Source organism: Vollenhovia emeryi, unplaced genomic scaffold (assembly GCF_000949405.1).
Source record: "Vollenhovia emeryi isolate VEMERY1.0 unplaced genomic scaffold, V.emery_V1.0 DF939178.1, whole genome shotgun sequence".
NCBI classification, from domain to species: Eukaryota; Metazoa; Arthropoda; class Insecta; order Hymenoptera; family Formicidae; genus Vollenhovia; species Vollenhovia emeryi.
The window spans coordinates 1,073,630-1,089,001 of record NW_011967188.1 but is presented as its reverse complement, the minus strand read 5'-3'; the positions used below and the strand labels follow the sequence as shown (position 1 = coordinate 1,089,001).

Sequence of the window (15,372 nt, the reverse complement as noted above, 5' to 3'; positions counted from 1 at the left end):
GACCAATCACAATCGAGAACGTAAGGCAATAACGCAAGCAGTAGCAAATCCAATCTGCTTACGCTTACGTTTTACGTCCTTAGGCTGATGGCAGACAACTATCCGTAAAGCCCGTATCAGACTACGGATTGGGATTGGGATTAGATTGAAATTTGACCAATCGGAGTAAAAGTTACTGAACTTGGGATTAGTAAACTTTACTGTGATTGGTTAAATTTCAATCTAATCCCAATCCCAATCCGTAGTCTGATACGGGCTTAAGGCTGGGTCTACATAGGATGTAGTAAGTCGTGTCGGAAGAAATTGACCAATCACAGTTCATTATTTTTCGACCGTAAGGAGAATAATGAACTGTGATTGGTCTATTTCTTCCGACACGATTTACGACATCCAATGTAGACCCAGCCTAAGCAAATGCACAAGGAAATGGACCAATCAAATTCGTTATGCATATGCTTATGCACTTATGCAAAAGTGTGTGCTCCCCATTTTACGGGTTCACACACACAAATAGAGGTTACCCAACTTAACATCATGATGTGAGCAGCTGCAGCTGCCTCGTTCTAAAATTTATACAAGTTTTCTTCGCGGGATAAATAGGGAACGCGCAGTCCATTGTTATGTCTATGTCTATGGATCACTTACAAACCTTTTAATGACACTTTATACCTATTCATACAAAATACAAACGATTCCATTAAAAACTGTTTAATTTATCTATTCCGGCTAAATGCTGGGTGAAAAGTAATTATTTACAAATAAACGAATAAATCACAAACCTTTTAAATTGCACTTCAAACATTTTTATCCAAAATATAAACAATTACAAATAAAAGTTGTTCAAAAATACGTTCTTTTCCGATTAAGTGCAGGCGAGCCGCTCCTCGAATGCACTTTAGGGTGGTGTCATGTGGAGCGTAAAGCCTATCACACAATGCCAGGCAACAGGCAATAGGAACAGGGAATAAAATTTCTGCCGCGTTGGATTGGTTGGATGTAAATTTCCAACGAATCCAACGCGTCATTTTTGGATAGTGTAGTGAGTGATCTAGTATGTACTCTAATCTAGTGGTATATAAAAATTGAAACATATGATTCATTTTTTTCTAATTTTATAGTATAGTAGTGTATTTGTTTGCTGCCACAAAATACGAAACGTGTGTAACTTTTGTCGTTGCAAAGGTGTAACTTGAATGAACAAAAAAACCTACACAAATGTTGCAATAATGAACTCATTATTTTATTATTTGCTTTTTGTACTATGATACTTGATAGTTTTCTATAACAATGTCTAAACGATCTGAGGAAAGGATTACAGATGATTATCGTTTGTCTGCCAAACGAAAAAAAATTGATACTCCTGATGACGAAACTCTGGAATATCACAAAGCACAGAAAAAGATCCTTGCAAACAAAAATTCTCACAATGATGATCCTTGGGGTGACGATTTTGACGAAGAACAAATCGAGGAAATGGATCTAATTGCTTCTCAAGCTTGTGTACAGGTACTGTTACTAAAGAAAGGTTAGGTTTAAAATATATGTATACGAATAATTTTTGTAATTCGAATCTTTACTTTCAAGGAAGCTAACGTGTCAAATAATTTGAAACTATTTGAACATGATCCGAATTTAATAAAATTTGGTTCTTCAGAAAGAGCTGCAACTGCTTATAATGAAACTTCTTGTTCCAAATTATCATGGGCTGTACAAAAGCCTAAGTTACGGTTGCTGAAAAAGACTGTACAGACTATAAGTCAAAATAGTCAAGATGTAACCGAGATTAACTATTCTCAGTTCAGAAAGAAATTAATGCATAAAGAAGATCATAATTCAACTTTTCAGAAAGACCTCATTGTACAAGGTAATACTGTTATAGAAATACGAATGATTACAAGTATTCTTATTTGTTATTTGTTTTATATATTTATAGATGATAAAGAGTTAGAAAAATTGAAAACTGACAACAGAAAACTATTAAATGACTTTATAACAAAAGATGGCGAAACTACATTTCTACGGCAGCAACTACAACAAGCTCAGTTACGAATTGAAAATGAAAAATTAGAAAAAACACGTTTAATTGAAGAACAAGCCAATCAATATAGATCCGAGATCAACAAAATTTATAAACAAAAGGAACAACTAAAGACGCAGTTAGAATTACAAGTGAGTATTTTTTTGTTACATTACAAAATTGATATTGTCAAATAATATATAACATGATCTATCAACATAGAACCTAGAAGTAGGAAATCTTCAGGAACGTTACAAATTGTTAGAATCTAGAAATATTAAATTGAAGGAACCACAAATATTATGTATGAACGCTTCTGTTGATAAATGTAAATATGCTACCCCAATAAATTGGTAAGATAATATTTTAAAGAAGTAAAAATCCAAACTGTTTGATATTTTTAAGTATATTCATGTAATTCATGCGTAAACAGGACCACAAACGCGAATAGAATTATAAAAGGGAAAGAAGCATGTGTACAAACTAATATTTACAAGAAAAGTGATTATCAACTTAAGACATATAATACTTGTGAGTATATTAGAAAGTTAGCTACAAAGTTATATATTTTTATGATAATTTTGTAATATTGCAAATATTTTTCAGATTTTCCTCTTGCAAGAATTTCAGAGTTGACCTTTGGAACATCACTACCAGAAAAATCCATTGTTAATATTAAAGTCATAGAAAAGACTGGTAAAAGAAATTTACCTATTTTACAAGAAGAAGAAACATTTCGAATTTTTGGTAAATATTTATGAAATTATTCTGCAAAAAAGACTATATTAATATAGTCAGTCATTTTCATTATATTTCGTCATGTTGTAGAAAACCCAGAATTAGTGAAACCAGTAGTTACTACAGTAAATGGAAAAAGATTGACAACAGAATTTGTTTTATTTGAGGTTGCAGTCATTGAAAGGAGAGTTGATACCGAGATAGAATCAGAAAGATGTATACCAATAATCAACAAGGTATACCAATATGTCACAATATCTCAATACTTGAATTTATTTAAATATAATACAATATTCACAATAATACGAAATTAGTCATGATAATAGTACATTAGATTTAAATATGCATGTGCGCGCACGTACATATATTTATGTGTGTATGTTCGTGTGTACACATAACACAGAGAAAAAGAGTTAAAAGAAAGGTTTCAGGACTTTAACAGCAGATAGTACTTGTGAAATGGAGCAAAAAAGTCTGAGTAAACATATGTCGAAAAATTAATATTTTCGGAATTATAAATAATCGGGAATTTTCGAAAGAGTTTGCAATTCTGTGATACAAAGGTATAAAGCATGTGGAAATGGGAATAGGACATGTAGAAAACCTTTTGTAAACTTTGGAGTGGGAAGAATTTTTTTCTTCTTTTGAATAAATGTTAGTTTTTTTACCTATGTTTATCAGGATTTTTTTGCTCCATTTCACGAGTATTATTTGTCCTTTCTCTGTCCTGAATCCTCTTTAACTGCGCGCGCGTGCGTGTGTGTGGTTTATTTATTTATTTATCTATTTATGTGTTTTAGTTGGTTTTAACTACAAGAGAATTAGTATTGAATATTATGACAGTTCTGGAAACAATTTTTCAAGCTATGAAAAATGATGATATTCGGGATATGAACGATTTATATTTTTCTGCGGTTTATAAAGATCACAATATATGTATTGAATCTGAATGCGAAACAGATGCATGGCATGAAAGAGAACGTGGTATCGAAGCTAAAAGATTGCTCGATATACTTTCGTACATTAGTATTGAATCATCATATTTAAGTAATTATGTAGCAGGAAAGTCACAATTACTTACAAGCAATGATGAATGTTACAATCATTACCTGCAAGAAATGACACGATATAATACATGGCCAAAGAAAGGTCATGAATTTGAAATGCTTGAAATTATCTTAGAATGTGTTACTTTAATAGAACGTGTTGTAAGTATACATTTAATTTTTAAGATATTATTTTTATTAATTTTTAATAGTTGATAAACATTTAATAAATATTATTTGCAGAGAAGATCTCATCAATTTACAGGTCTTATAAATGCAATTGTAAAACTACTGTGTAATGTGCAACAGAAAGTGGGCTACTGTGATAAAGGGTATACCAATATTATCACTGTGATTATTTTAATGTTTATAGATTTTATGTAAATTTTATTTATTTTCCAGATTAGAATATATCTATCTCATATTCAAAGAACTTGTATTTTCGAGACCATTGCCACTTTGTTATGTTTCATTAGCAAATTTTATAATGGTCTTCAGTAAATGTAGCCTGTTTGTATCAAAACTTTGCACAAATTCGCGTAAGTATATTGGATATGGTTGAAAAAAATTAATTTGTTTATATTAATTATCATTATTTTAATAGAGTTAATGACGATAAAAAGATGGAAAGGAGTATTACACTTTACCCCAGGTATATTATGCTTCAAAATAAAGATATATACATTTCTTCATGATATATTTTCTTTTCAAAAGGACATTTCTAATAATAAATATTTCTGTATTTCAGATGCTTGTGTCTTACAAATTTTTATGGCACAAGTGGAACATTTTGATCCAGACTTTCTCACTATAGTAAACATGACATATGCATTAATATCATCTGTATGGCATATCCTACAGAAGAATAATTTATTAAGAAATGAAAGTTCAGGATCTTGTAACTGCTATACAAAATTACTACAATTTATAATTAATATGTTAAAAAAATGTTCTGAAAGCAAATTAGATATAATTGATAATACTGAGACACAAGAGTTATTTTACTTTTCTAAAAAGTGTTATATCTTGAAGAGAATTAATTACAAAGATCATACACGTCAGATAAGATATAATAAACAGAATGTAAAGAAAGATTTGGCAGAAACATATTCAGAAAAGTTAGATTGTAATTTTTTGTGTAATATTAAAAAGATTCATTACAAAGTATTGAGACAAGGCATCAGATTTTTATGTCATCTTGCGATTTGTGATCCTGATTTTGTCATTCGTTTTTCTAATATTGAAGATTCATTTCATTTATTTATACAAAACATCGCCTTTTTTGATGATTTGATACTTCAAGAAAATGAGCGTAAATATCATAGTGCATCTTATATATGTATATTATTATTTCTCTTAATGCATATACAGATAACGTTTATTAAATACATATAATATTACTGTTTTAGGAGAAGCATTAGATCGCATAAAAACCACGTTCATCATCGATAAAGGTATACAATACGAAACTGAAACACATTGTGAAAATACACATGTTGGTCAATTACATATGACAAATTTTAAAAAGAAAGTAATTCCTACAGCTGAGAGGAATAACCACACTGGACCTATCGAAAATTATAATAGAGCATATATGGCTATTAAAACATTGTATAATTCTAAATATATATACAGGAACAATTAAATATACTAACTTTTCAAAACTGCATTTACTATTACTTCGTTAATAATTACTATTACTTAAGTGTTTTTTTAATATAGAGATATTTACATAGAATTATACAATACAATTATGTATGCAGATACATCTCATACACAATTTGGCGTAATTATATACAACCATTTATACATATATAATTATGCGCGTTCGTAAACTCATCAAAAAAAATTGTGTCGCAACCTCTGTACATACATAGGGTCTGTTCTTTATAGCTAAACTGGCTGCACTAGTTTAGAGTTTATCTTTCTCCTTGTAATGCGGAGGGAAAGAGATAAACTATGAACTAGTGCAGCCGGTTCAGCTATAAAAAACAGACCCATACATACATATATCCTGAATCACGTGACGAGCTGGCGACGTGGTGAGTCTAGTTTACATCGTATGTATGACATCTATGACATTGACTTCTATGCAATTCAAAGCATTTAACCAACAATCAAGAGTAATTGACAAGCGTTAGTGTCAGTCAGAGTATAACTAGTAGCAACGAATTAAGAAAAATGGTCCTAGAGGATTATAAAGAAATTGTTGGACTTTGTGCCATGTATACTACGATGGCACATATGCTGTCCGGAACGTAAGTGTGTTAGATTATTTATTGTCTTTCTCTATTTTGTGCTAACTCGTGTACTTACGTAATCAATATATACATCAATTAATACGTATGTATTATTTTGAATGATATAAGGAAGAATTTTATTCTGAAATGCAATGAAAATGATGTGAATGCATTCTTATTTGTAAATTAACTATACAATATTTTTTAAATTCTAGTTTTATACAAATATTCATTGGCCTCTATAAATATTAAGAAATATTTACAAAGTATTAAAAAATGTTAGATATATTGGGTGTTTTCCAATAACGTACACAGGTGACACTGTGTAACACAAATAATCGTTTTATCTTTGTTATTTGCCGTTGCTAGACAAGAATGAAATGATTCTGTGTTACACTGTGCCAATCTGTGTCACCTGCTGGAAAGCACCCATGAGTATTCATTTAGTATTTAATGACTGTTGTTATGTTGTGTCAATGTAGTGCTGCGATAACAATTTCATCATTATTTTATAATTTGTTAGTTTAACACCCGCTTATTGAGTTACAGCACAAAACGTTAGATATAATACAACAAGAAATTTAGCATTAAAAATGTTTATTTTTAATTTTACTACTATACCATTTTTATAATTTATACTTTATAGATTAATATGTCGCAACATACATAAGAAAGGTTCATCCAGTGGAGTTGATCCAATGCCTTTTCTTGGTGGTATAGGAGTGTAAGTATATGTAACATGTATATATATATGTATGTATGTATATACAGGGTGAGGCAATAACTTTGTCCACCTCGAATATCTCCGCTGTTTTTAGAAATATGGAAAAATTGTAATCACGAATGTTGTAGGATATCAAGAAGGCCACAATATGTAATCTTATCTTAGTAAGTGTTGGCGCTTCAGAGATCTTAAAGTCACCTCCATTGCACTAAGAAATAAAAATGTATAGTATACCATAAAAAAATGGAGATAATCTTGAGATCACTAAAGCGCCTCCACTGAATGAAAAAGTATTGTTAGCATATTATGGCCCTCTTAATATTCTACAACCATCGTAATTGCAACTTTTCGATATTTTTAAAAATAACAGAGATATTCGAGGTAGACAAAATTATTGCTTCATCCTAATATAACCCAGTGAACAGCAAGTAACAGTTACATAATATCAATATTATAATTTCCCATTCAACAATGTAAATATAATATAACACGCATGTTATATTACATTGTTGAGTAGGAAATAATAATCTTGATGTTATGTAATTGCTACTTGTGGTGTTTAATAGAAAGATATTTAATTAAAAAAATGCATTAATTAAATTTCAATTTAATATTCCACAATAAACAACGATATACTTTTATGATACTTTAAATACTTTCAGTTAATAATTAATTGTGAAGATTAAATGTTTGTATGTTCATATACATATGTTGTTATGTTATGAAAATGAAACGTAAGTAAATTAGATTATGTAACTAAACAAGCAATTTTTTTAGATGTATATTGATGCTTCGGTACGCTTGGATGTTAGATGATTCTAACATGATAAATGTTAATATATTTGGTTTATTGACAAACGTGATTTATATGATTATCTATTACCTCTATGCTCCAAATACGGTATTTTCTCTTATATTAATTTATATTTGATTTTTAATTAATCGGAATTTTCTGTTTATCACATAATATTCTTTTCTTTTTAGAATGAAGTGCTTAAATTAATATATAAAGTAACAATCTTTGTTGTAATTTTTCTTGTCTATGCACAAATAGAACATCCAACAAACGTTGAATTCAGATTTGGCATTGTGGTTACAGTACTTCTCCTTCTTTTAATAGCAGCTCCTCTTGCACATCTTGTGAGTAGATCTATTTTTTCTACATATACATAACTTAAATTTTCTAAATATATTTTAATCGTATTTATCACATGACAATCATAATAAAATATATTTTTTTGTTTTTTAGAGAACCGTTATAGAAACGAAAAATACAGCGATTCTTCCATTTCCACTTATCTTTATGGGTACACTAGTTTCATTTCAGTGGTTATTGTACGGCATTACCATTAACAATGTTTTTATTATTGTAAGTATTCTTTGTAATAGTTACTAAAATATTTAAAAATCAAATTTTAAATATATACATACAGGGTGAATCAGAGTCGCTGGACCAAACTGGATACCCAACATTTTACCATGTCATATTTCATTATATCTTTGTGAGATATAATTAAATATGACATGGTAAAATGTTGGGTATCCAGCCTTTATGGTTCACTCTGTATATACGCACACATATATGTATAATATTTCATTATACTTATTTATAGGTTCAGAATGCAGTTGGTTTTACGCTTAGTGTAGCTCAACTATCTCTATTTGTGATATTTCCATCTAAAAAGTTAAAAGTTGAATTATCGGATGAGCAGAGTAAGAAAAATTAATTTTTGAAATTTTTAAAGGAAATATATTTTTTATATTTAAAATTATTATATATGTATACTTACGTACAGTATTTAGATTTAATACTGTAATGAATAATATTTATCAACAGTATTTAACTAAAAACAAGTAAAGTTCGTAAGTATAAGATATTCCAATACCGTAAAAGACAATATGAAGCATTTTATGTATATTACTTTGTTATAAAGTATATCATATTTTGTTATATACATATCCCGTACAGCACAAAACTTGCAGTTACATTGCAATAACATTGCTACAACATTGCAACATTGCTGTAATGTAGCTGCAACGTAACTGCAAGGTTTGTGCTGTATGGGATAAGTTATTATATATAAGTGATATTTGAATTAAATTACATTCTATATTTTTAATGTATACATATATTATGTATATAGACTGTATTTACGTCAATTATTTTTATTAAATAAAATATGTTAAATAATAGTCTAAACTTAATAAATAGTCATACATGTGCGCATACATTAATCCCAGAGAAATTTTTAAATGAGCATAGGCACGGTTTTGGAGATATGAAGGGGTGAAAGTGATGGTTTCTCACAATCCACATGGAAGTACACTAAACTCTTCAAGTTTTCCTACCATGGAATAAAATATATATAACAAGTGAAGCATATCGTTTCTTATGGATTCTTTTTACGCCGGATTCAAATATGACCTTAGTTTTCGTCCAGCATGAAAATTCCCTGAGACAGAGTTGAAGTGATACTTGACACCACCTCATGGATCGGGATGCTTTTCTCCCGTGAGTCTCCTTGCCTCTCACAGATTCTAAAAAAAAACAAAACATAACGTCAGAATAAACGAAACGTTAATTGAGAATATTATAGTCTTGAGCGAAACAAACTGTAAAAAAGGACACTTTCTATCATTAATTTATGAGATATTATTAATAAATTCCGAGAAGAAAATTGATTTTGTCCCAAGATCAAGAGTGTGAATTAATCTTTCGATTGGATGAATCTCTCTCACGAATAATTTTCCAGTAAATAATTTTTACCGCCAATTATCAGTGTATACATATTAATACTTAATTTGCTTTACTTTACTTTTTTTATAGATTTACCTTTACAATTTGACTTTTCATTTGTACATTAATAAAAAATGTTTTACATCGGATGAGTTGTGTATTATTGTATGCATATTACAGGTTTAAAAAAATTAATGATAAAAAGGTAAAAACAATTATTGCAAAGTAAAGAAGCTGCCGAGAAAAATTCAGGGGGGGGGGGTGGAGAGCCTCTACAAGATCTCTCTACAACTTTGGTCCATTCGCTAATTAACAAAGAAAAATGAATAACTCTGATTTTATCGACATTTCATGCACGTAGCACGGAACACAACCAAAACGTGCACATCTACGTTATCCGCTTAGTCCAAACGTGAATATTGGCTACGTAGTTCACGTCCACGTCGTCAATGTCGACAGAGGGCGTATCGCGTTCGAGGATCACGTAAAAGCGGGCCGTGACGGCTCTCAGGCCGGTATTCATAGTCGATTTTTATTTAAAAATCATCCTAAGAGGCTGGTACGGCTTTGTGATCGGTTAAAAACACATTAAGGGCCTAATTCTCTAATAATAATTTCATTACTCTTCCGCGTCGGCGCGTCTCGCCGTTCCTCGCCGCCATGACAGTCCCGGCAGTGCGAAAACGGTTCGAAACAGTGCGATCGCTCCGTAGTTACCGCGGGGTTTCAGTTCTTCGGAATCCAGAACGAGCGTGAGTTTTCGTCGAGAGTGTCGGTTAAAGCGACAGGCGGCCGCCGGAACGTTTCAGTCGCGGTAGTTTGCGGGCATCTGAGTCATTTCGTCGATCGCGGTCGACGCGGTGCGGCGGTTCGGTTACGGTGTGTACAGATTCCGACGTACGGACCTCGAAACTGATGTATTCTTCCACCGAGAGAATCGGGGCGCGTGCTCTTTATTAAATACAGCATAGCGTGACTTTAAATTACGGTTATATTACGCCCAACGGAACATTTCTAGCTAGATATAAACGATAATAATCGATCACAATTACGGTCGTGACTTTCACGCTCTTTCAAGAACGACGCGCGTGGATTAAACTTCCGAAATTCGCGCAATCGGGGATGCATCGTAGTTTGCCGAAGAAACGAGGTAGAAGGCATATAATCCTCGTCGCTAAATCTAACCGTTTCACCTCCCAAGTCCCAGCTCGTCTTGTCGCGTCGCGACAAGCGTCGCGATACTGCGCATGCGCGCGCGACGCATCGCCGTTTCCCGCGCCGTCCCGGCTGCCATGACAGTTCCGGCGGTTCAGAGTCCAGACTAAGCGCGAATTTTCGTCGGGAGCGTCCTCAAGTGATGGGCGATCGTCGGGCCGCGTCGGCCCTCGTGGAGTCCAAGCAACGCCTGCGATTCCATCGATCCCGGTTAACGGCGGTTCCGTGGCTCGAAGCTGATTCAGCTCCGGTGAGTGGAATTTTCAAAGTTTCAAGCGCGCAAAAGTGTCTCTCGTCTACGACTACGTCTTCGTGCATGAAGAATAGAAAATAACGCACATTAACATATTAAGATATTAAAATTTTAAACGATCGACATTGCGTATAGCACGCGCCTCCTGCATTTAATAGAATATCCGTCATTGGATCTTGCGTTGTCACATTACGTGAATATGACGTTCCTTCAATGCTTCTTAGAGTACGACTGTCGTACAGAATGCGGTACTTTCATCAAGAGAAGTCCCAATAGTATTATGCGGGGTCTACAATGCGAGCCTCAGAGAGTCCCAAATTAATTAAATTTAATTAAATCTTAATTTCGTTGTAGCTAATGTTGCTACATTTATACTAATATACGCATGGATTAAGTGAATTTTGCGTCATGTAAATTATGCTGCGGTCGATGAGATTACAAAAATAATCTTATATTAAATTACAACCCCACCCAGAGAACATGCATGTCTCAAAGGCATCTTTAAGACGACTTAAAGATGCCCTTGAGACATGCATGTTCTCTGGGTGGGGTTGTAATTTAATGTAAGATTATTTTAAGACGTCTTAAAGGTGTCTTTTAGACATGCATATTCTCTGGGTAGTTACGCAGCGCACTGGCTAAACATTGGCCCAATACAATCAAATATTGGACCAATGTTTAACCAATGTTTGTTCAATGCATTGTGCTACTAGGAAAGTTATTATGATGACAGAAAAAGTACACAATACCATTGCGAGTTTTAAAGAAAGTGTCGTACAATTGTTACATTATAATATGCATAATTAGGAACGGATTTCATAAAACTCCGTCCATGGATACAATTTATTATGAATACGCGTCCGTACATCCGAGGGTCGATTCTGCATCTTACGATATAGTGAAAATGCTAAAAGTGAGCGGCTTTGTCTCTTTCTAAGGGGACAGTTAGAAAGGGACAAAGCTACTCCCTTTTAGCATTTTCACTATAGCGTAAGATACAGAATTGACCCTCCGATCGCAAATGCACCAGTGGTAGTGTCAGTCGTTAGAATGTCAGATAAATTGAAATCGCCACTGATCGGAAAATGTTTTCAAGATTACCGACGTAAATAGCACAGAGACATCTTCGTATAATATTTATTGGATGTAATAATACATAGCTACAGTTGTGTGATACATGAAGTCACAAAATCTAATTATTATCGCGATTACTGCGAAAAAGATAGCCATGCTTTTTCTATTTATGTACAATTTTGTACACACACACACACACACACACAGATCATTCATATCGTACTCACAGTTTCATCCGTTGACTATGACTGCTATTTCACTTTCTGACTACGACATACAAAACGGTTTTTTCCCAAACATTTCTGAAACGAAAGGATTATCGATGTAGATAGCAATAAATTGGTTAAAGAGTCTTGATTACTTACAAATCTTATTGATTTTGTTTAAATGCAGCACTCTCAATCTTAATTATGCAGGTACGTATGTTCGTAGTCAGAGTTAATCTTTTTAACATAAAGCTATAAAGATGAAACATTACAGTACGCTCAAATATTAAATGGTAACATATGCTTGCCTCAAAAGCAATATAAAAATATTGATATCTTTTAATCTTACATGGTGTACAGCCTACATATACTAGTTACATAGTCGTAACAATTCAAAAATTAGTGCTTACCTACGAGATATTTATATGCGATCACATGCGCATCAAATATTCGGAATATCTGAGATATTTCATGTTACACGTAAAATAATGTCACAGTGGAATGTTTCACTTAAATAATAAGAACATAGCCTTCTTTGTAGCTAACATGTGGCAGTATGCAGTAATTAAATATTCTGCGAAGGGAATATACGGCAACCGTGCACTTAAATGTCGCTAATTATTCTAAGAGAAAATAAAAGTCTCGATCGCGAATACGCGACGAGTCACTGTAGTAATGCAGATAAACGTAATTCGTAATAGCTGCGCGTCGAGTAACGTCGTTCCTATTTCGCGTAGAGCACTTGATCGGATAATCGTAGCGATTCATTATGCAGGATTATCAGTGGACCTGTTAGAAATAGGATAGTCGAAGCACATTGTTGCTAGGGAATCCGCAGCGTACTTTCGTTCTTGCTGTGTCGTCTTCAGCCACTGCTTATGCTCGCATAAATAAGGATATAAAGGTACCACTAATACGCTGATATCGTCCACCGATGCTATAGGCGAGGACTTCTCGTCTGCTTCGTTAGGATTCTCTGGTTTTCCCATCCATACTCTGCCGATTAATCGACCTCTTGCCGCCTGCACCAATTCTTGAGCACCCATTGTCAGTCTACAAAGGCGAAAAAGGGATGCGATTGTTAAAGTGCAGATAATTTGCACAAATTTCGCGACAGTACCTATATTCTAATGACGGGGTATCGGGTGCAAGAGTCTTTCTAAGTATAGCTGCCGCTGTTCTGTCCGTTACTACATCCCAAAGTCCGTCCGTGGCGACGATAACGCAATCTCGTTCGGTAAGATTGCAACTGTCCAAGTCCAACGATTGTACCTCGGGTTGCGATGATAGAAACGGTTTGATGCTAACACCGGTATTTGCCGCCTTCAAGCCATGATCCCCGAAGCCTCTAGTCACGCCTATCGTTCCCATCACTCTGCTCTATACGCCATTAACAATTTATTTAATACTACAAATAAGATTGCTGTAATTTGAAATTACAAGTTATGGCGCATACACACCCTTTTCCCGTGTCCCGAAATGAGCGGCAGTTTCAAGTCAGAGAGCGTCAAGGTTTTATACGCCCAGCCAGTCATGAAGGGTTCTCTGTACAAAACCATGGATCCCAGTTCCTTCTGCAGCGGCCTTTTCCTAAACTCCAACGGGGTGAAGTGACCCTTGAGCAACTCGTTGCTTCTCAAAAAGCCTAAAGCTCTAACACGATTCGATTCAGAATCCGGAGTGTGGTCTCTGGTAAGAGCACGTTGCTCCTCCCCCAAGACTAATACGGCCCTAAAATCGTACAGGAACGCAAACTATACAGACATCATGAATACATTAATATAGGAGATATATGTATAAAAATTATAATCCACCTCGAGTCACCAGCTCCGGCTGCGTAAAGCCTCCCATTAAGAAATAAGATTGTAATAGCCGTACAACCACCGCCACCGTTTTGAGCCTGCATCTCCACCATTTGATCCATTTGCCTGTACGCTAATTCTATAGCACCCGTAACTAGATCTCTCCCCTTTATCAGTTCATTCTCATCCTCGTTCAACAGCATATTGCCCGGTATAGCCAGCAACCTCTCCTGCATTTTCGAAAGTGGCTGGTCAATTAAATATAATATACATATTGCATTATCTCAGGCAAGTTTGCGGGGGGATAGCATACAAGGATTATCCTATGTAGATGCAATCGCGCCGTGAGGGCGACCTGATACCCTGCGTGCCCGTCAAACATCGAAAACATGACGTAAGGCAGTGTGACATTGATATCCGACAATTTCAAGTCCCCGCGTGTCGCCGAGGCTTGGTCCTCGTTCCACATACTTTTGCCGGCGTTTATGCACTCCGCGTAGCCGGCGCACCACGGCAAACGGCTGAGATCCCTCGGTACTATTATAGGCCTCACCTTGTGATCCGCGCTCACCTATTCCACGTAGCCATACGTACAGTCGAGATAAATCAGTTGGCACGTCACCGCTAACGAGCGGATTAGCGCTGCTCGATAAAATCCATTTGCTATGTAACTTGCGCGAGAAATACCTGCGTCTCTTCAGCCGTCAAGCCGAGGAAACTTGGCCGGCTGTAGGGCTTGTTCTCCACCTCTACCACATAGTTGGAGTTGATGTAGTCCGCCGTCGTATCATTGTCGGAGTCGTTCGGGTACTGCAGGCCGAGCTCGCTCGCGCCCACGGCGTTCATTAATACTGACTTGAAGCGGTTGAACATCTTTCTATCTTGGCTTGTGCAGCGCTAGGCTAGAGAATCCGATTGACACTGTGCTCGACAAACAGTATCATATGTCACGCCCGAGCCGCATAGTATCCGAGTTTCGCCAATACCCGTTGCCGCACCCGACGACGTGCGATATGCGACGAGCTGATTGAACTCCGGGAACTTGGTTGCCTGTCGAAGACGAGTGCTCGCATCAGGAATCCGTTTGTAGGAATACCCATCCTTGTCGCGGGACAACCTCATTTCTCCAATACTACGGTACTCACCGCGATCGCATTCAGCAATTATATTCGATCGATGTCATCTTGTTGACAAACAGTTGTCAACAGTCGGAGTCAGGTTATATCGCATTATACCATCGCGATTGACAGAACGTCGGCGCGCTCGTCTAGTGACATCTGCACGACGTCCTCGGTAGGCCTTTAACGGAGCGCGGCGGTA

General features: G+C 35.0%; 3 protein-coding genes across 3 annotated transcripts; 2 read left to right on the top strand and 1 right to left on the bottom strand.

Moving 5' to 3' along the window:
- Positions 1-1,016: 1,016 nt before the first annotated feature.
- Positions 1,017-5,469, top strand: LOC105563313. The gene is made up of 13 exons (XM_012014813.1): positions 1,017-1,506; positions 1,585-1,864; positions 1,934-2,169; positions 2,240-2,370; positions 2,451-2,548; positions 2,624-2,764; positions 2,846-2,991; positions 3,556-3,963; positions 4,045-4,133; positions 4,204-4,340; positions 4,406-4,453; positions 4,550-5,113; positions 5,211-5,469. Exons 1-13 carry the CDS (start codon positions 1,288-1,290, stop codon positions 5,444-5,446), a joined length of 2,733 nt encoding a protein of 910 aa, XP_011870203.1. The 5' UTR covers positions 1,017-1,287; the 3' UTR covers positions 5,447-5,469.
- A 322-nt stretch (positions 5,470-5,791) lies between these two features.
- Positions 5,792-8,720, top strand: LOC105563312 (sugar transporter SWEET1). Its single transcript, XM_012014812.1, has 6 exons — positions 5,792-6,059; positions 6,688-6,765; positions 7,543-7,666; positions 7,750-7,905; positions 8,015-8,134; positions 8,379-8,720. Exons 1-6 carry the CDS (start codon positions 5,983-5,985, stop codon positions 8,490-8,492), a joined length of 669 nt encoding a protein of 222 aa, XP_011870202.1. The 5' UTR covers positions 5,792-5,982; the 3' UTR covers positions 8,493-8,720.
- Positions 8,721-12,093: 3,373 nt separating this feature from the next.
- Positions 12,094-14,943, bottom strand: LOC105563306 (protein phosphatase 1H). Its single transcript, XM_012014804.1, has 6 exons — positions 14,740-14,943; positions 14,366-14,623; positions 14,065-14,282; positions 13,711-13,981; positions 13,371-13,630; positions 12,094-13,303 (listed from the first exon to the last, which is right to left on the bottom strand). Exons 1-6 carry the CDS (start codon positions 14,923-14,925, stop codon positions 13,018-13,020), a joined length of 1,479 nt encoding a protein of 492 aa, XP_011870194.1. The 5' UTR covers positions 14,926-14,943; the 3' UTR covers positions 12,094-13,017.
- Positions 14,944-15,372: the final 429 nt, after the last annotated feature.